Source organism: Eublepharis macularius, chromosome 5 (genome assembly GCF_028583425.1).
Source record: "Eublepharis macularius isolate TG4126 chromosome 5, MPM_Emac_v1.0, whole genome shotgun sequence".
Classification (NCBI taxonomy): domain Eukaryota; kingdom Metazoa; phylum Chordata; class Lepidosauria; order Squamata; family Eublepharidae; genus Eublepharis; species Eublepharis macularius.
The window spans coordinates 156,961,962-156,977,659 of NC_072794.1; the positions used below are offsets into that span (position 1 = coordinate 156,961,962).

At 50.5% G+C, this 15,698-nt stretch overlaps 1 protein-coding gene across 3 annotated transcripts in view; it reads left to right on the forward strand.

The window, feature by feature from the left end:
- Window positions 1–15,005, forward strand: part of TUBB1 (tubulin beta 1 class VI) — a 30,547-nt gene extending 15,542 nt beyond the window's left edge. For all 3 annotated transcript variants that reach the window (XM_054979483.1, XM_054979484.1, XM_054979482.1), the window contains exons 2-4: window positions 1,863–1,971; window positions 9,594–9,704; window positions 10,781–15,005. In XM_054979483.1, coding sequence (XP_054835458.1) covers window positions 1,863–1,971; window positions 9,594–9,704; window positions 10,781–11,856 — 1,296 coding nt within the window. In that variant the 3' untranslated portion in view covers window positions 11,857–15,005. The remainder of the gene's footprint in view (window positions 1–1,862; window positions 1,972–9,593; window positions 9,705–10,780) is intronic.
- Window positions 15,006–15,698: the final 693 nt, after the last annotated feature.

Below are 15,698 nucleotides of genomic sequence, written 5' to 3' on the forward strand. Positions count from 1 at the left end.
GTTGTGGGTTGTGGAAGGGAAACTTTCCCCTGTACCCTTTCCCAGCTTTAAATTCTCCTGTCCTCCAAACCTGCGATTTGCCCTGTTGCCGAAATCCTACAGGAACCCCTGAGCCGGTGATCGCTTGGCAGGAAACCGCTGCCAGTCACGGCTTACCAAAATGCATGCAAATTGCTTTTCAGCCCTTACTATGGTTTGTTTTCTGATCGTCTCTATTCCTGTTTTTGCTATTCTTCCTCCCCGTCTAAAGAGGCAGGTGTGTGGCTTACGTAGTCTATCATGGTACATTCCTGCTTTGCCCTCAGATCTCTAGCATTGGTCTTAGAAAGCTAAGAAATGCCTTGCTGTGTCAGATCAATGGGCCATCAAGTCCAGCTTAAAAGCAACTGGTTGAGGAGCTCTTTGTGTTGCTGGCTTGTTTCCATCCCTGGTTTTCTCTGATCCCCCTCACCTTATGCAAAAGGATACTCAAAGGTTTTATATATGAGCACCGGTGGACAAACTTATGCTAGCATGTGATCTCAGATCTGGCCAGTCATTGCAATTTATTACACCAAACTGGAGAGACAGTTTGGTGTCATGGTTAAGAGCAGCAGGACTCTAATCTGGAGAGCCGGGTTTGATTCCCCACTCCTCCACTTGAAGCTAGCTGGGTGATTTTGGGCTAGTCACAGCTCTCTGCAGCTCTCTCAGCCCCACCCACCTCACAGGGTGTTTTGTTGAGAGGATAATGGTAACATACTTTGTAAACTGCTCTGAGTGGGCATTAAGTTGTCCTGAAGGGCAGTATACAGGGCTTTGTTTCTGGGAAAAGAGGTGGTGGAACTCAGTGGGTTGCCCTCGGAGGAAATCGTCACATGGCTGGTGGCCCCGCCCCCTGATCTCCAGACAGAGGGGAGTTGAGATTGCCCTCTGCGCCGCTCCAGTGGTGTGGAGGGCAATCTCAACTCCCCTCTGTCTGGAGATCAGGGGGCGGGGCCACCAGCCATGTGATCATTTTCAAGAGGTTCCGGAACTCCATTCCACCGTGTTCCAGCTGAAAAAAAAGCCCTGGCAGTATATAAATTGAATGTTGCTGTTGTTATTATTATTTAAATTATTAAATAACCGAGGTAGCTGGCCTCCTATCAAAACTTCAGTGATATTCAACATCATTTGAATCAGAGTGGTGTAGAGGTTAGAGTGTCACACTGACCCAGGTTCGAATCCCCACTCAGCCGTGCAAGTCACTTACACACTCTCAGCCTAATATACTCACAGAGTTGTTGTGAGGATAAAATGGAAGAAAGGATAAAAGAACAACGTAATCCCTTTTGGGTTCTCGCTGGAGAGGAAGATGGGATATAAAACAAATAAGATAAGAGGGCTTTAGAAATGTGCATCAATCGGTAGGTATTGTCTTTCCATTTGTGTTTTGAACTTTGTTCATTTGTTTTATGGTTCTCTCCCCTTCGTACCCAGGATCTGTGGATTCAGAACCTTGCTCTGCCTTGAAATAGGTAGTGCAATCCTAAGGAGAGTTACTCCAGTTTGAGCCTATTGATTTCAATGGGCTTAGACTGGAGTAACTCTGACTAAGATTGCACTGTAAGGGTAGCTAGCTTTGAACAAGTCGCTAGCTCTGTGCCTCAGCTGCACTACTCTAAAATAATGGCCTACCTCATAGAGCTGTAGTGAGAACACACTCCCTTTGCAAGGTATTTTTTACTCTTTATAACCGCTGCATTGCTTTGCCTGACTATTCCCAATGGGAACCTGCTTTGGCCTGGAGATCAAGAGACATCATTAAGCAGAAGCAAAAGCTGATTTTCCAAAGTGGCATCTTTTCAAAGCAGTGCTGAGTTCTTTATTTCCTCTTTCAGTTCTGGGAAGTCATAAGTGATGAACAGGGAATCGACATCAGTGGAAACTATTGCGGTGATTCACCACTGCAGCTGGAGAGAGTTAATGTGTATTTCAATGAAGCCTATTGTAAGTAGATGGGGGGTGGGGGGGTTGTCCACTGGGTGGGGAAATTAATGTGATGAGTGTGACATCGGGAAATAAAAATAGAAAGCCTCTTGCCACTTATCTACCATTTCAATGAAGTCTTCATTTGTTTAGCTTTTTTAATGAGATAGTCCGGCTACTCCGGCTGCAAGCTATCGAGTCAAACTGAACATTTCGCCCATCTGAAGACTTCTGTGTAACCTGAAAGCCTCCTATCCTGACATTTCAATTGGTAATGTAAAGATATAATCCAATCTGTAAAGATATAATCTGATCCATCTGGAACTTCAGTTTACTTCCTCACCCCTAAAATATGGATTGTTTAATTTGAAAACAGAAAATGCTTCAATTACATGTTAATTAAAAATAAAGTCCCTGAAGTCCTTTGATTTAAAAAAAAAACTCAGGTCAACTGTTACTCTACAAGCCCAGCCTCAGGGTCAAATTCTGAGTACTGATACTTCCATGCCTATTTCTCTTAGTGTTTGTCCTGGATTTTAAACACATGGACTATGATGTCATGGAGGCCTGTGATGCTTTTCTTTTAGTTAGCTACAGAAAATGTGGTGTGTACTTGTGTGGCTTTGCCATTTTGCAGCCCTGAACTGACAGTGTGCTTGCTGTGGTCTGAAGAATGAGGAAGCAAGATTTATTGAGATCACTGCACCTCATGGGCTGGGTTCCATCGTAGGGTTGCTAAATCTGGGTTAGGACATTTCTGGAGATTTGGAGGGCAACGCCTAGAGAGGGCGGGGTTTGAGAAAGAGAGGGACTTCAGCAGGGTTTACTGCCAGAGAGTCCACCCTCCAAAGCAGCCAACTTTAGGGAAACTGATACCTTGTAAAGAATAAAAATAATCTAATAGTCCTCATAAGGGCCACCAAAGCAGGTAACAATTTGTTTATTTAAAACATTTATATATTGCCTTTCCACCCAAATAGGTCCTCCTGGCAGCGAAATCAAGGCATTAGGACCTTTAAAATATTAAAACAGCATTTTAAAACTATATATAAATATTTAACAATAGCATAAAAACATATAGACATACAAAGTAACACAACTGAGAGGAGGGCCAATAAAAGTTTAATGGGGTATGCCAAACAAAACAGAAAAGTCTTCACCCACTGGTGAAAGACAATGCCTGAGGGAGGAAGATAAATCTCCCAGGGGAGGGAGTTCCACAGTTTCAGCGCAAAGATCGAGAGGGCCCTTTCTTGAGTTGCCACCTGTCTAGCCTCAGATGGTGGGGCACCCGAAACAAGGCCTCCAAAGATGACTGGAGTCATCTCGGGCACACATGGGCCCCTGGAATCCCACCCCCCCCTCGACACACATCTTGGCAGCCCTGTATGAAACTGTAGTCTGCCTCTAATATAACCCAGGAGGTGGACAGAACAGATTGTCAGGGCTTGCCGCCGCTGCCGCTGGGCGTGGCACTGGGCGGTCTGCTCCTGACGTCACAGGGGGGCCAGGGATTCTGCAGGACCCTGCTCTGTGGAAGGAGGGGCGGTATACCTCACCCAGACTCCCTCTCAGTCCACTCGCTGGCCTACTCAACCTGGCCTGCTTACCCTCTGCGTCCTCCTTCATCTCCTCCTTCCAGAACTCTCCTCCAAACCTCCACCCTTGCATCTTACTGCTCTCACTCCACATCATCACTCCTCACTCACACCCACCACCACAGGGCTCTTCCCAGCCAGCTTTTATAGGGCTTCCTTCTACTGCCCCACCCCTCTTCCAGCCTGGCCTTGGGCTGCACTAAGCAGTTGCAGCTGGGGTAGCTGATCTGGCCCCACTGACCAGCACCAGCTGTGCCTTGTTCTCTGGCTGCCCAGCCTCCCTGCCTTGGCTGATTGCTGAAGGCATGTCCAGCTGCAGTCCCCTGGCTAGTAGCCCAGCCTCCCTGGCAGAGCTGATGGCTGAAGGTGGGTCCAGCTGCGGCTCCTTGGCTGGTTGCCCAGGGCTTCCTGCAGAGTGCCTCCAATAGCCCCACCTGGAGTGGCTTGGCTTTTGGCAACTCCTGGGCCAGGCTACTATTTTCTAGCTGGGGCATGGCTTTGGGTTGTTGGGGCTGCTGCTGCTTCTCCTCCTCAGGTAAGGTCTTTGGGTGGGTGACTGCTGGGCTCCCAATCCCTCTGCCCTTGCCCCCTTCCGCCTTGCCTAGCCCCCTTTCCCTCCCTAGGGGAGTGGGACTCGCTGGCCTCTCTCTGTCTCCCCCTGCCTCCTGAGGCCCTGGGCTTTTGCTCCTTGCCCCTGGCACCGGCAGGTTCTGGCTCCATTTGCCTGTGGGAGGGGTTGACCTGCTGTCCCCCAGCTGCCCCCTCTGCCTGCCAGTCAGACCGGTTGACCTGCTGTCAGCTGGCTGACCAGTTGACCTGCTGTCTGCTGGCTGCCCCCTCTGTTTGCCCATCAGCCCGGCTGACCTGCTGTTCCCTCCTACCAAGTCTGGGGGCTGGGACCCAGACCCCGGACACCCCCCCCCCGCTTAGCTTTGAGTTGTGGGGGTCAGGGTCAGACTCAAACATGCGGGACATGAAGTCCGCATCCACATGCTGCGCCCCCTTGCGGTACTTGATGGTGAACCGGAAGGGGAGGAGGGAGAGGTACCACCGCAGCACACGGGGGTTGTGTGCCTTCATATGGTGGAGCCACTGCAGGGGCGCATGGTCCGTTAGTAGGACAAAGGGATTATTGGCCAGGTAGTATTGCAGGGCCCCCACTGCCCACTTGACCGCTAGGGCCTCCCGCTCCACTGTTGCATAGCGCCTCTCTGCGGGCTGCAGCTTCCGACTCAGGAAGAGGATGGGGACGTCGGTTCCGTCACGTTCCTGAGTCAGGACTGCCCCAAGGCCGGTGTCAGAAGCGTCTGTGGCCAGCGTAAAGGGTCGGTCAAAGTCCGGGTTCCACAGGGCTGTGGTATTAGAGAGGGCTGACCGCAGGTCCTTGAAAGCTGCTTCTAGTGCTGGGGTCCACCGGACTTGGTTGGGCAGCCCCTTCTTTAAGCAGTCTGTCAGGGGGGCGGCTCGGGAGGCAAAGTGGGGGATGAACCGCCCGTAATACCCCAGTAGTCCCAGGAAACGTCGGACCTGCTTCTTGGTCCGGGGCTGGGGGGCATCAGCTATTGAGGCCACCTTGTCTGGTGGTGGGCGAACTCGGCCTCCCCCGACCACAAAGCCCAGGTACTGGAGTTCCTGGAACCCCAGGTGGCTCTTCTTTGGGTTAGCCCGTAGTCCGGCTCGCTGGAGGGCCCTCATGACAGCTTCCAAGTGTTGGAGGTGGGTGTGCCAGTCCGGGCTGAAGATGATGATGTCATCTATGTACGCCATTGCATACGCCCGGCACTCTCCCAGCACTTGGTCCACCAGCCGCTGAAACGTGGCAGCTGCCCCGTGTAGACCAAACGGCATCTTCTTGAACTGGAAGAGGCCTCGTGGGGTGGCAAAGGCTGTCTTCTCCCGGTCCGCTGGCCGCACGGGCACTTGCCAGTAGCCCTTCGTCAAGTCTAGGGCCGACAGGTAGCGGGCGGACCCTAGGTGGTCTACCAACACATCTGCTCGGGGCATGGGGTATGCATCGAACTGGGCCACCTTATTCAGTTCGCGATAGTCGATGCAGAATCGGGTGGTCCCATCCGGCTTGGGCACCAAGACTATCGGGCTCCTCCAAGCGCTTCGCGAGGGCTCGATTACCCCAAGCCTGAGCATCTCGTCGGTCTCCTTCTCCACTGCCTCCCACCGCTTCCTGGGGATGGGGCGCCAGGTAGCCCGGGCTGTCTGCCCCGGGTCCGTTGGAATGGCATGTTGGATCAGGCTCGTGCTGCCCGGCCTGCGGGAGAAGACCCCGGGAATCCGAGCCCAGAGGTCTTGTAGCTGGGCCCTCTGAGCTGGGTTGAGCTGAGGGTCCACCTTGGGCTCCTCAAACTCCGGGGCATCAGTGGTCCAAGGCAGCACACTGTCAGGGAGCTCTAGCGGGTCCTCAGCCACGCCGCACTCCTCTTTTGGGCGCTCGTGCCACTGCTTTAGGAGGTTCACATGCAGGGTCTTCCGCCGACGCCGGCCGACCCCACACTGGACTTCATAGGTGGTGGGGCCCAGCACCCTTCGAATCTGGTAGGGACCCCTCCATGGGTCCCCTTCCTCTCTTGGGAACACCGAGTGGTGCACGAGGACCTTCTCTCCGGCCTGGAAAGTCCTCATCCGCGCACCCCGGTCATAGGCGGCCTTTTGCTTTGACTGGGTGCGAGTCAGTCTGCGATTTGCCTCCGCTTGGGACTGTTGCACCCGGTCACGGAGCCGGCTCACGTACTCCTGTATGGGGGGCGCGGGGCTGCTGGCCCGGGGCCCCCAGCGTTCCATCAGCCGGGAGAGCATCCCCCTTGGCTTGCGCCCATATAGCAGCTCGAATGGGCTGAAGCCAGTGGAGGCCTGCGTGGTCTCCCGGAGGGCGAACATGAGCGGGTCGATGTACAAGTCCCACTGGTGAGGCTTGTCCCGCGTCATCTTCTTCAGAACCTCCTTGACGGTCTGGTTCAGCCGCTCTGCCAACCCGTCTGTTTGAGGGTGGTACGCCGAGGTGAACACCTGCCGGATCCCCAAATTCCGGCAGAGCTGACGCATGGCTGTGGCACGGAACGGGCCCCCCCGATCCGTCAAAATTTCATCTGGCAGCCCCACCATCGCGAAAAACTTGGACAGGGCCCGTACCATCCCCGGGGTCTGCATGGTCTTCAGCGGGATGACCTCGGGGAACCGCGTGGCATAGTCCACAATCACCAGGGCAAAGCGATGGCCCCGGGGTGTGCGTGGCAGCGGTCCGATGAAGTCCATTGCGATGCGTTGGAAGGGCGTCTCCATGACGGGCAGCGGGGAGAGGGGGGCCTTCGGCGGGCGGCGGGCTGCCACCCGCTGGCAGGTGGGACACGAGCGGCAGTGGGCCTTCACGTCTGCATTCACGGAGGGCCAGAAGAATTGCTCAAGAACCTTCCTCAGGGTCTTGTGGTGCCCGAGGTGCCCGGCCCAAGCATGCTCATGGGCCGTGCGGAGGACTTCCGCCCGATAGGCTGCTGGCACAAGTAGTTGGCGGACCTCCCCCTGGCCATTTGGGGCACGAGCTATGCGAACCCAGACCCCTCCTTGCTTCTCGATGCGAGGGAGCCGTTGGGACCTCCGTTCATCCCGCACTTGCTCCTCCTCACGAGCGGCTGTCTCTCGCAAGCGCTGCAAGGACTCATCTGCCCCTTGGGCATCACGGAATGGGCGGTCTGCAAGGGTTCCAGCTGGGCCTCCAGCCCGTGGTTCTGCCCCTGGCCTGGTGGAGGGACCCTCTCCCGGGTCGTTGGCCTCCTCTACTTGCAGAGCGGTGGCAACTTGTGGGTCTGTCACTTCCCCTGCCGCCTTCAGCCGAGACCCGGCAGTCCCTGGGGTGTCTCTTCCCAATTTCTTCGCTGCCTGCTGGAGGAGCCTGAAGAACCCTGGGGCATCTCTTCCCAGCAGTATTGGTACGGGTAGGTGAGCTAACTGGGCAACTTCCATTTGGTGGCGGACCCCTAGGTACTCTATCGTGATTAGGGCCGTAGGGTACGGCTGGGTGCGGCCCATCACATCCGTCACTGGGATCCAGCGGTACACTGGGGTGGCAGCTGGGAGGAGCTGGGGCCGAATTGCTGAGACTGCACTCCCAGAGTCCAACAGGGCTTGTAGGATCAGCCGGCCTATCTTCACAGTGGCACATAGACTCTGCACCTGCTTGCCAGGCGGTGGGTTATTTTCCCAAACGAGGGCGCAAACCCTTGGCAAGGCCTCAGTGAGCACGCCGGCTTGCCTCTGCAGCTCCGCTGTCTGTGCTAGTTCTACTGGAGCAGCTGGGTAGGCTGCCTCCAGCTTTCCCCACATCCTATCCTGGCGTTCCTCCAGCCACGGTCCAAGCTCCGCTGGGGCGGCGGCCTTGGGAGGCCGCCCCTTGACTGGTGCCTGCGTTGGAACGTCTCTCCCCGTACGGGCCACCAACTTGTCAGGGCTTGCCGCCGCTGCCGCTGGGCGTGGCACTGGGCGGTCTGCTCCTGACGTCACAGGGGGGCCAGGGATTCTGCAGGACCCTGCTCTGTGGAAGGAGGGGCGGTATACCTCACCCAGACTCCCTCTCAGTCCACTCGCTGGCCTACTCAACCTGGCCTGCTTACCCTCTGCGTCCTCCTTCATCTCCTCCTTCCAGAACTCTCCTCCAAACCTCCACCCTTGCATCTTACTGCTCTCACTCCACATCATCACTCCTCACTCACACCCACCACCACAGGGCTCTTCCCAGCCAGCTTTTATAGGGCTTCCTTCTACTGCCCCACCCCTCTTCCAGCCTGGCCTTGGGCTGCACTAAGCAGTTGCAGCTGGGGTAGCTGATCTGGCCCCACTGACCAGCACCAGCTGTGCCTTGTTCTCTGGCTGCCCAGCCTCCCTGCCTTGGCTGATTGCTGAAGGCATGTCCAGCTGCAGTCCCCTGGCTAGTAGCCCAGCCTCCCTGGCAGAGCTGATGGCTGAAGGTGGGTCCAGCTGCGGCTCCTTGGCTGGTTGCCCAGGGCTTCCTGCAGAGTGCCTCCAATAGCCCCACCTGGAGTGGCTTGGCTTTTGGCAACTCCTGGGCCAGGCTACTATTTTCTAGCTGGGGCATGGCTTTGGGTTGTTGGGGCTGCTGCTGCTTCTCCTCCTCAGGTAAGGTCTTTGGGTGGGTGACTGCTGGGCTCCCAATCCCTCTGCCCTTGCCCCCTTCCGCCTTGCCTAGCCCCCTTTCCCTCCCTAGGGGAGTGGGACTCGCTGGCCTCTCTCTGTCTCCCCCTGCCTCCTGAGGCCCTGGGCTTTTGCTCCTTGCCCCTGGCACCGGCAGGTTCTGGCTCCATTTGCCTGTGGGAGGGGTTGACCTGCTGTCCCCCAGCTGCCCCCTCTGCCTGCCAGTCAGACCGGTTGACCTGCTGTCAGCTGGCTGACCAGTTGACCTGCTGTCTGCTGGCTGCCCCCTCTGTTTGCCCATCAGCCCGGCTGACCTGCTGTTCCCTCCTACCAAGTCTGGGGGCTGGGACCCAGACCCCGGACACAGATAATCATTTACCCAGGATTAAATTAGTTCGACCTTGTGTCAAAACCCAAGCAGTCACCTCATCTGAATGATTCTAGCATCCACGCTGGCTTCAGAGACTCTTGTTTTGAACACGGTCTAATTGTTCTTATTGAGGTTGGATGCGCAGCTTCCTCCAAACAGAATCGCCGGGGGTCTGGGTCTCTGTGAGTAGATCCAGGCCCTCTGGACTGCTCACCTGAAGCATGTGCAGGCCTTAAATTCTAGCGGAGAGAACATATCAGGTCATGTTCTGTCTATTGTCCTTCAGATGACTTCTGCTTCTACTTCAGTATCTTCATTAAAACACACAGACTGAGGAAGTGTGGTGTCAAGGAAGGCCTGTGTTTTGTATCTGACCATGCGATCCTAAGAAGAGTTATATCCTTCTACATCAGTTCTGAAGTCAGTGGAGTTCAGAAGGATGTAACTCTTTTTAGGATCGCACTGTGATTCCATCTTTGTGAATTTTCTAACTCTGAACTGTCTTCTTTTTGCTGCAGCTCATAAATATGTCCCCCGTGCTATCCTAGTGGATCTGGAACCTGGAACCATGGACAGCGTGCGGTCCAGTAAAATCGGTCCACTCTTTCGACCTGATAACTTTATTCATGGTATGTGCAGTGTCTTAATAATATCAATAGAACTTAAGAGAACAGGTTCTTGTAGTAAGCAAGGCTGTGGCCCGTAGGAAAAGGTGTCCAATGTGCTAAACTCTCCAGTTACTGCTTCGCAGTTCTGAGACTCAGATCATCTTTTTAGTTTCTAGCCCTCATGATTGCCCAGAAAACTTGAAAAGATGGAGGCAGTTTTTGTTAAACATTTGAAGGCGGAGGAAGATGAATCACAGTTGAAGTATCTTCTCTCCCAACAAGTCCCAAATCACTGTGTCTTTTTTTCTTTCTCTACTTTTGCTATTCCCCCCACACACATAGAGGACATACTATATGACGGTCCTCCCCTAATATCTACAGAATAATTATAAATATTGTCATAATCAAATCATTTATCTTTTCCTGATTGCAAAATCTAGAAATTTTATATTAGAATGTCAGACTTTGGTAACAACCTTAAAAAACCTAGAACTATCTTCCCAAAAAATTCTCCCATGCTCAAGTGGAAAAGATTTCTAAAATATGCTACCTGGGATTTGTCATGTATCATTTGATATAGATATGATTTAATAGCATGCTTTTCTAAAAGATGTTAAGACATTATTTCTCATCACTGACAGCATGATAATGTTTGTCTAACATAGGGGTGGGCAAATTGCGGCCCGTGGGCCACATGTGGCCCGCTACGGAGTTTTTTGTGGCCCGCCAAGACAGTAGAAAAGTGTGATAGGGTACATTTGTCTCATTAAACTGATTCTAAAATTAAATGTGCTTGCAGCTATAGATTATATGAAATTAGCACAATAAATAAATTGAATAAAACTACCACTATTTTATTTAATTTATATTTATTGATTTTTATGATACAATTTATACCTTTTCTGAAATGCAAAGTTAACTAATGAATGCAATCATTTTAAAAGGTGTGGCCCTCCGCTAACCTCCACTCCCACAAAGTGGCCCCAGAGCCAAAACAATTGCCCACCCCTGGTCTAACAGATTTTTATTCACTTGAAATGTTAGCAAACTACTGTCTTACATTTCGTCTCCCCTCTCCCCTATAATTATGCTTACAGGAAATTCAGGTGCAGGTAACAATTGGGCAAAAGGCCATTACACCGAAGGGGCCGAGTTGATTGAAAATGTAATGGATGTGGTGAGGAACGAGTGCGAAGGCTGCGACTGCCTACAGGGCTTTCAGCTCGTCCATTCCCTTGGTGGTGGAACAGGGTCTGGAATGGGCACTCTTCTGATAAACAAGATCAGAGAAGAGTATCCCGACAGGATCATGAACACCTTCAGCGTGGTGCCCTCGCCAAAAGTGTCGGACACTGTCGTTGAACCATACAACGCCGTCTTATCCATCCATCAGCTGATAGAGAACACAGACGAAACATTCTGCATTGATAACGAAGCGTTATATGACATATGCTTTAGGACTCTAAAACTCCCCAGCCCCACCTATGGGGATCTCAACCATTTGGTGTCCCTCACTATGAGTGGAGTCACCACCTCGCTTCGTTTTCCCGGCCAGCTGAATGCAGATTTGAGGAAGCTTGCTGTCAACATGGTGCCTTTTCCCCGACTTCACTTCTTCATGCCGGGCTTTGCTCCGTTGACGGCTCGAGGAAGTCAACAGTATCGAGCTCTCTCTGTTCCAGAGCTTACCCAGCAGATGTTTGATGCCCGGAACATGATGGCAGCTTGTGACCCACGCCAAGGGAAGTATTTAACTGTGGCATGTATCTTCAGAGGCCACATGTCCACCAAGGAGGTAGATGAACAGCTGTTGTCCGTACAGACTAAGAACAGCAGCAATTTTGTGGAGTGGATCCCCAACAACGTCAAAGTGGCGGTGTGCGACATTCCACCACGCGGGCTGAAGATGGCGGCTACTTTCATTGGAAACAACACAGCCATACAGCAGCTGTTCAGCAGAGTCTCTGAGCAGTTCTCAGCAATGTTCAAGAGGAAAGCATTTCTCCACTGGTATACTGGTGAAGGGATGGATGAGATGGAGTTTTCAGAAGCAGAAGGCAACACCAATGACTTGGTATCAGAGTATCAGCAATACCAAGATGCGACAATAGATGTAGAAGAATATGAGGAGGTAGAAGTGGAAGTTAGCCAAGAAGAAAAGGAACTCTTTTAAAAGTAATTCTGATTTTGGAACGCTAGCCTAAAAGCCTTAATGTGTGCCATCAAGTAAAGAGGTTGACCTCACCTATCTTTTTCAGGAAACTTCTAACATTGTTATATCAAAGACTAGATCAACCTTGTTTATGCTTTAAACCCTCCAACCACACTATTAGCTCCATAATATGGAACCGATTAGATTACTTTGCTTAATTAACTGCTTACAATGAGTCAAAGCAGTTGGCATCTCTTCTGACTTGGCACCCACCCTAAACTGGTGGTTAGGCCATTGAAATAGGAAAAATTAGAAATATACCAGTATGCTGGATTAAAAGGCCCAAACACTTAAGCTGATGGATCACATCACCAGAGACATTACGATGGCACAGACAAAAGCAAGGTATTTAAAGACCCTTTTCAACTTTATCTGAAGAAAGCTGGCATGGTGAACTGGATAGACTGTCAGGCTAGAATCCTGGCGGACTGAGTTCAAATCCTCACTTCTACCATGGAAGCTCGCTGGGTGACCCTGGGGCCATCACAAACTCTTAGTTTGACCTCCCGGGGTGGTTGTTGTGAAGACATGGAGGAGGAAAGAACAATGTACGCCACTTTGGGTCCCCTTTGGGAAGAAAGACAGGGGATAAATGAAATAAATAAATACGTAGTGGTCCTGGCCAGAGATGTACATCGCTAACTGTATCAAAAGAGACACCTGTCCAGCCTGGATGAGTATCACAGTGTAGATCCGAAAGTTCTTTGTGGAGCCATTGGCTGGATAAAGGTGAGAGTGAGAGTATTTATTGCTGTTTCTGTCCAGTTGCCCTCTTAAACATATTGGTGACGAGCATTTGCTAACTGCAAAACAAGGTATTCAGATCCACATATCTGGTCCCATTGTGCTTCATTCTTTTTGGCCAGATGGTGTTCATTTCCTACGCCACTGAACTTTAGTCTAGCTTCCTTTCTGCGAGATTATTGCCACTTGGGAGTTTTAGGATGGGCGGGCATTGTGGATAGGACCTTATCTGGCCCCAACATTGGTAGAGTCACAGATGTTCTTTGATGCCGAGGGACCAATTTGGCAACTGTTTAATTTGCTGTTTAGTACTTTAGGCAAATTTACTAAGTGGTTAGACCCTGACCTGGATAGCCCAGGTGAGCCTGATCTTGTCAGATCTCTCTTGTCATAAGATAAGTAGGGTTGGCCTGGGTTAGTAATTGGATAGGAGACCTCCAACGAAGACCAGCGTTGCGGAGGCAGGCAATGGCAAGCCACCTCTGTTAGTCTCGTGCCATGAAAACCCACCAGAGGCTGCCATAAGTCAGCTATGATTTGAGGGCACTCTCCACCACACTAACTAGGCAGAACAAACTGTGGGTCAGCTCTTCACCTGTCATTAAGAACAGCAACTAAAAATTGTATTAGTGGATCAGCACAAGGGGTCCAACTAGTCCTGCAGTAACTGTGGCCAAATGGATAGATACCTCTGGGAAGCAGGAAATGAAATCAACAGCATTCCCGTGCTGTGTTCTAATTGTCTAGTATTCAAAGCTACATACGGAGAGTCAGAACATGGTAGAATCCATTTAGCTGTCCTGAATAATAAACATTGCCAGACCTACTTGCCATTCCTTTTCCTCATTCGTTTTAAAGCTGTAAAAGCAACTGTGCATCATCTCCCTTGGGGCCTGGAGCTCCAAAAGCTTAAATGTCTTGTATGGGGAACTACATTCTTTGTTTCTGTTCTGAACCTTTATTAAGTGGCCACTAACATTAATGCCAGATAAACAGGACTTCCTAAAGCCATCGCAGACAAGGAGTAAGATCTCAAAAACTTCAACAGAATCAGAATCTCTCCACACGCAGGCCATAGCCTTCAAGTTAAGCCAAACAGCTGAAACTGCTGGAAGTAGCGCTATGGTGAGAGTTGAGGATGCTCAGTCAGTATGTACGTTATTAATACTTATTTATTAACATTGTTTCAATGGGCTTTAAACAGTTTCATATTTATTCTTAATTAGCAATCAAAAGAGTTGTGGCACCGTAAAGATTTAACAAACTTATCAAGGCCTATAGACTTGATAACTTGGCAGATGTATATACATCTTGGTGTGAAAAATGAAAAAGTTTTAAATGGGCATGAGAGCAAAGATCACAAAATGCGAGAATGCTGTTCTGCCATGGAACAAAAGCTCATCTAATGAATTTGTTAGCCTTTACGGTGCTGTGTTACTCTTATTTTTGCTTTGTCAGACTATTATTCTTCTGGTATTGCTTCTACTAGAGTTTCTGAATCACTTTACCCGCGCTTAATAGTAAGATACACAGAGCTCCGTGGCGCAGAGTGGTAAGCAGCAGTACTGCAGCCCAAGCTCTGCTCACGACCTGAGTTCGATCCTGGCCGAAGCCGGGTTCAGGTAGCTGGATCAAGGTTGACTCAGCCTTCCATCCTTCCAAGGTCGGTAAATGAGTACCCAGTTTCCTGGGGGTAAAGCGTAAATGACTGGGGAAGGCAATGGCAAACCACCCCGTAACAAAAGTCTGCCAAGAAAACGTCGTGATGCGATGTCCCCCCATGGGTCACTAATGACTAAGATAGCATCTTTGGGCAAAGCTTTGCCGCAATTATTTCCTTAACCCTCCCCTTCTCATTTGCTTTGCATGTGGGAAGGTCTCAGGTTAAATCCCTGGCACCTCCATTTAAAATAATTGGGCAGCAGGTGATGCGAGAAATCTCTGCCTCGGATCCCAGAGAGCTGCTGCCAGAGTAGACTAGACAGACCCAGATACACCAATGGTCTGACTGTCTATAAGGCACCTTTGTGTGTTCAAGACCCCGAAAGGACTGAACAAAGATATTATCACAACTTTCATTGCAAATGATGAGAGATGCTTCCGCTCACACCATTTAAATTTTTTAAAATCAAAGCTTAGCGGTATTTGCCAGTGGTGCTTTGACCTTTTTGTGTGTGCAGTGTTTTTTGCAATGCTTGAATGAAATAGAGAATGAAGACCTTATGAAACTGGCTTTGGTAGCTGTAGCTCCCCCTCCCCCTAAGTAACAGAATTATCTGTTCTTACCTGCCATTCACTTTATTTACAGTGTATTTCTCTCCGTAGGTATTTGAGATGTCTTTTTTGATGTAATGATTACACAATAAAAAAATGGACTGAAAACTTGGTGTATTTTTAGCCATTCCTAAATCATTCAAGGGGAAACAACGTCATAATCTTAAGAAAGGGATAATTCCTTTTACAGAGATTTGTGTTAGGCTTAAACAAGGGTTTGCAAACACTCACTTGCTCAACGGTTTGCAGTAGGAATTGCTCAGCATCCCACCAAAGAGAAACTTTCTCCTCTCAGAAGCTAATTTTTCATTTAAAGACATCCTCCTCTTCCTTCCAAGGATTGCAGGTAACCCCCACCCCCAATTTCATCCTCACAACAAATCTATGAGCTACAGTTTATGACTAGACCAAGATCATCCAAGGCGCTTCACCGTGGAGAAGGGACTTGAACTTGTCTCTGGTAGGAGCGAGCCGTGAACTCGTGGTAGGATTTGCTTCAGAGAAGGCTTACCCTGAGGCTGCTTGTGTCTTAAAGCTACTCATCTTAAATAAGCAAACACCGACTCTAGGTAGGCCTTATGCTAGGGCAATTTAAAAGAAACAGGAAACGTGTTTCTTTTAAAGGTGTTGTTTCAATAATGCAGAACATTACTGGCTAGCTTGCAAAAAACAGCAGGCCCAGAAAGTCTCCTGGTAGGCTTCCTTCAGGCAGACGAACTGCCACTTCGGAAAGAGGAAAGTAACTCCTCAAAATATTGTGGGCCCCGAAAGCGCCAGATGGATGC